General features: G+C 30.3%; 1 protein-coding gene across 1 annotated transcript; it reads right to left on the reverse strand.

The window, feature by feature from the left end:
* Positions 1-205: 205 nt before the first annotated feature.
* On the reverse strand, positions 206-2,012 carry LOC139853271 (ras-related protein Rab2BV-like). Its single transcript, XM_071842642.1, has 3 exons — positions 1,915-2,012; positions 1,570-1,755; positions 206-749 (listed from the first exon to the last, which is right to left on the reverse strand). The coding sequence occupies exons 2-3, from the start codon at positions 1,741-1,743 to the stop codon at positions 276-278; spliced, it is 648 nt and encodes a 215-aa protein (XP_071698743.1). The 5' UTR covers positions 1,744-1,755; positions 1,915-2,012; the 3' UTR covers positions 206-275.
* Between the last annotated feature and the right edge of the window lie 295 nt (positions 2,013-2,307).

Raw genomic sequence — 2,307 nt, forward strand, 5'->3', positions numbered from 1 at the left:
AGAGTTAGTTTGATTCGTATAAATTTACAGAATCCAAATTAAATACTTCAAAAAAATAAAATTATGTAAAGGCACACATAATCATGTAACTGCACAGATTGAAATTGTATGTCTAAATCCTTAAACGGGTCAAACTCCCTTGAACACAATATATCTTTTATGTATGACAACATTTTAAATTGTAGTAACAAAAAAAAAAAAAAAAAAAAAAAAAAAAAAAAAAAAAAAGAACGAATGATCAAAACAAACAGGTCCTAAACATAAATGATAATAAATCAAGTTGAACAGCAACTTTTAGTATTACCAGATGAATCATCACCAACATTAAGAGTGGTTCCTTTACCAGGTACTGCTACATTTTGAGCCGCCAACGCTTTCTTGCTAATGATATGATAAATCTCGGTCAAAATAGTTTCGAATGCTTTCTCAATGTTAAGAGCTTCAAGTGCTGACGTTTCAAGAAACGAAAGCCCCTCTTTTTCAGCTAACGATTGCCCCTCTTGTTCAGGGACGGCTCTAAGATGGTTCAAATCGGACTTGTTTCCGGCCATCAGGACAACAATGTTTGAGTCGGCATTGGCTCTGAGCTCGTGCAGCCATCTTTGGACGTTATCGAAAGTTGGTCTTTTTGTTATGTCATAAACTAATAGCGCTCCAACTGCACCCCGATAATAAGCACTTGTAATGGCTCTGTACCTTTCTTGCCCTGCAGTGTCCCAAATTTGTGCCTTTATTGTTTTTTCTTCAACCTGTGATCATATCATTGGCCAAATATTACTTGGATTATATCAATATATCAAGTTAAATTTTATCTACTGCAAGAAAATTCAAAAAGTAGAGATAATGTGCTCATTACAGCCACTAAAAAAATGCAAAACAAATATTTACACTGTATATTGTTATAGATGTTTATGAAGCAAAAACTGAAGTTTTATTAGCTACTATAACTTTGCCAAACATTGAACATTTTTTTATGTATTTCGTCAGCCTAAAGTACTAAGATTGAAAATTATTGAACCAAAAATGCAAAAAAAAATTAGCCAACGAACATAAGAACTAAGAGGGTGTTTGGCATCGCGTTTTCGGAATATATTTTATAATTTTGTACCTAACTTAATTTTGATGCTGAGTTTTTGTTATGTAAAACGTTGATAATCATTTTTTAAACGTACTCTTTATTTTAACTATTTATGAGTATATTCAGCAGACGCGATAATCAAATAATAATCATAAACGCAATCACAAACACCCCTTAAGTTATATACCATATTCGATATTCGCCATATTCGATATTCGATTAGATTAGATCATATGCTGTTTAAATCTATATACACACAAGTAACTAGCTTCAACTTTTCTTTAGAATCAAATCAAATCCTATTCATAACAGCAAACTGCATTCAGTTTTACATTAAATTGTTGTTGTGAATGCAGATCTGCAACATACATTCAGTTAATTCAATAATACAAAGTACTATATATTACTGTACTTAAAGTTAATGATTTACAGTTTTACATGTAAAATTATTTATTTAAATTAAATAAATAAACAAACAAAAGAAAAAGAACCTGAAGAGTTCTAGTAGCAAATTCAACACCAATAGTAGCTTTAGACTCCAAATAAAACTCATTCCTTGTAAACCTTGACAAAATATTAGATTTCCCCACACCTGAATCCCCAATTAACACTATCTTCAACAAATAATCATAATCTTGATCTATCTTACTACCAGCTCCTGCCATTCTTCTTAGTATCTGTCACAAAAAAAAAAAAAAAAAAAAAAAAAATAAAAAATTACAATAAAACGAGATCAATTAACAAAAGAGCTAGATCTATAACAAATTCGACATTGTTATCAATCCGATTAAGTAACTGCAGAAAGAAACGCATGCAGTAAGTTAGAGAAATCTTACAGTGTAGCAGATATATTGGGAGAAATGTGAAGAAATTATAATATATAATTAATTAAAATAAAAGTTAGTATTTACTGGTGTAGTTGATTGATTGAGTGTGTGTAAAGTTTAGGAAGAAACTAAATTAGATAGAAAATTAATGAATTGAGGAAACTGAGAAGTTGGAAACTGCCAACATCATAAATGTCATGTGAAAACTATGCAACTCCCGGTGGTAGTATTTGTTAGTTGGCATTCTTTGTCGGTGTCGAGTAAAAAGGCCGATCTTAAAATAAAAAAATTTAAAAAAATAAAATAAATAAATATATCTTTGCCGAAATCAATCTTAATACTTTAGGTTGACGAAATGCGTATTTATGTACGTATTTCGTCAAACTACATGTATGTTTTCAT

This window comes from Rutidosis leptorrhynchoides, chromosome 6 (assembly GCF_046630445.1).
Source record: "Rutidosis leptorrhynchoides isolate AG116_Rl617_1_P2 chromosome 6, CSIRO_AGI_Rlap_v1, whole genome shotgun sequence".
NCBI lineage: Eukaryota > Viridiplantae > Streptophyta > Magnoliopsida > Asterales > Asteraceae > Rutidosis > Rutidosis leptorrhynchoides.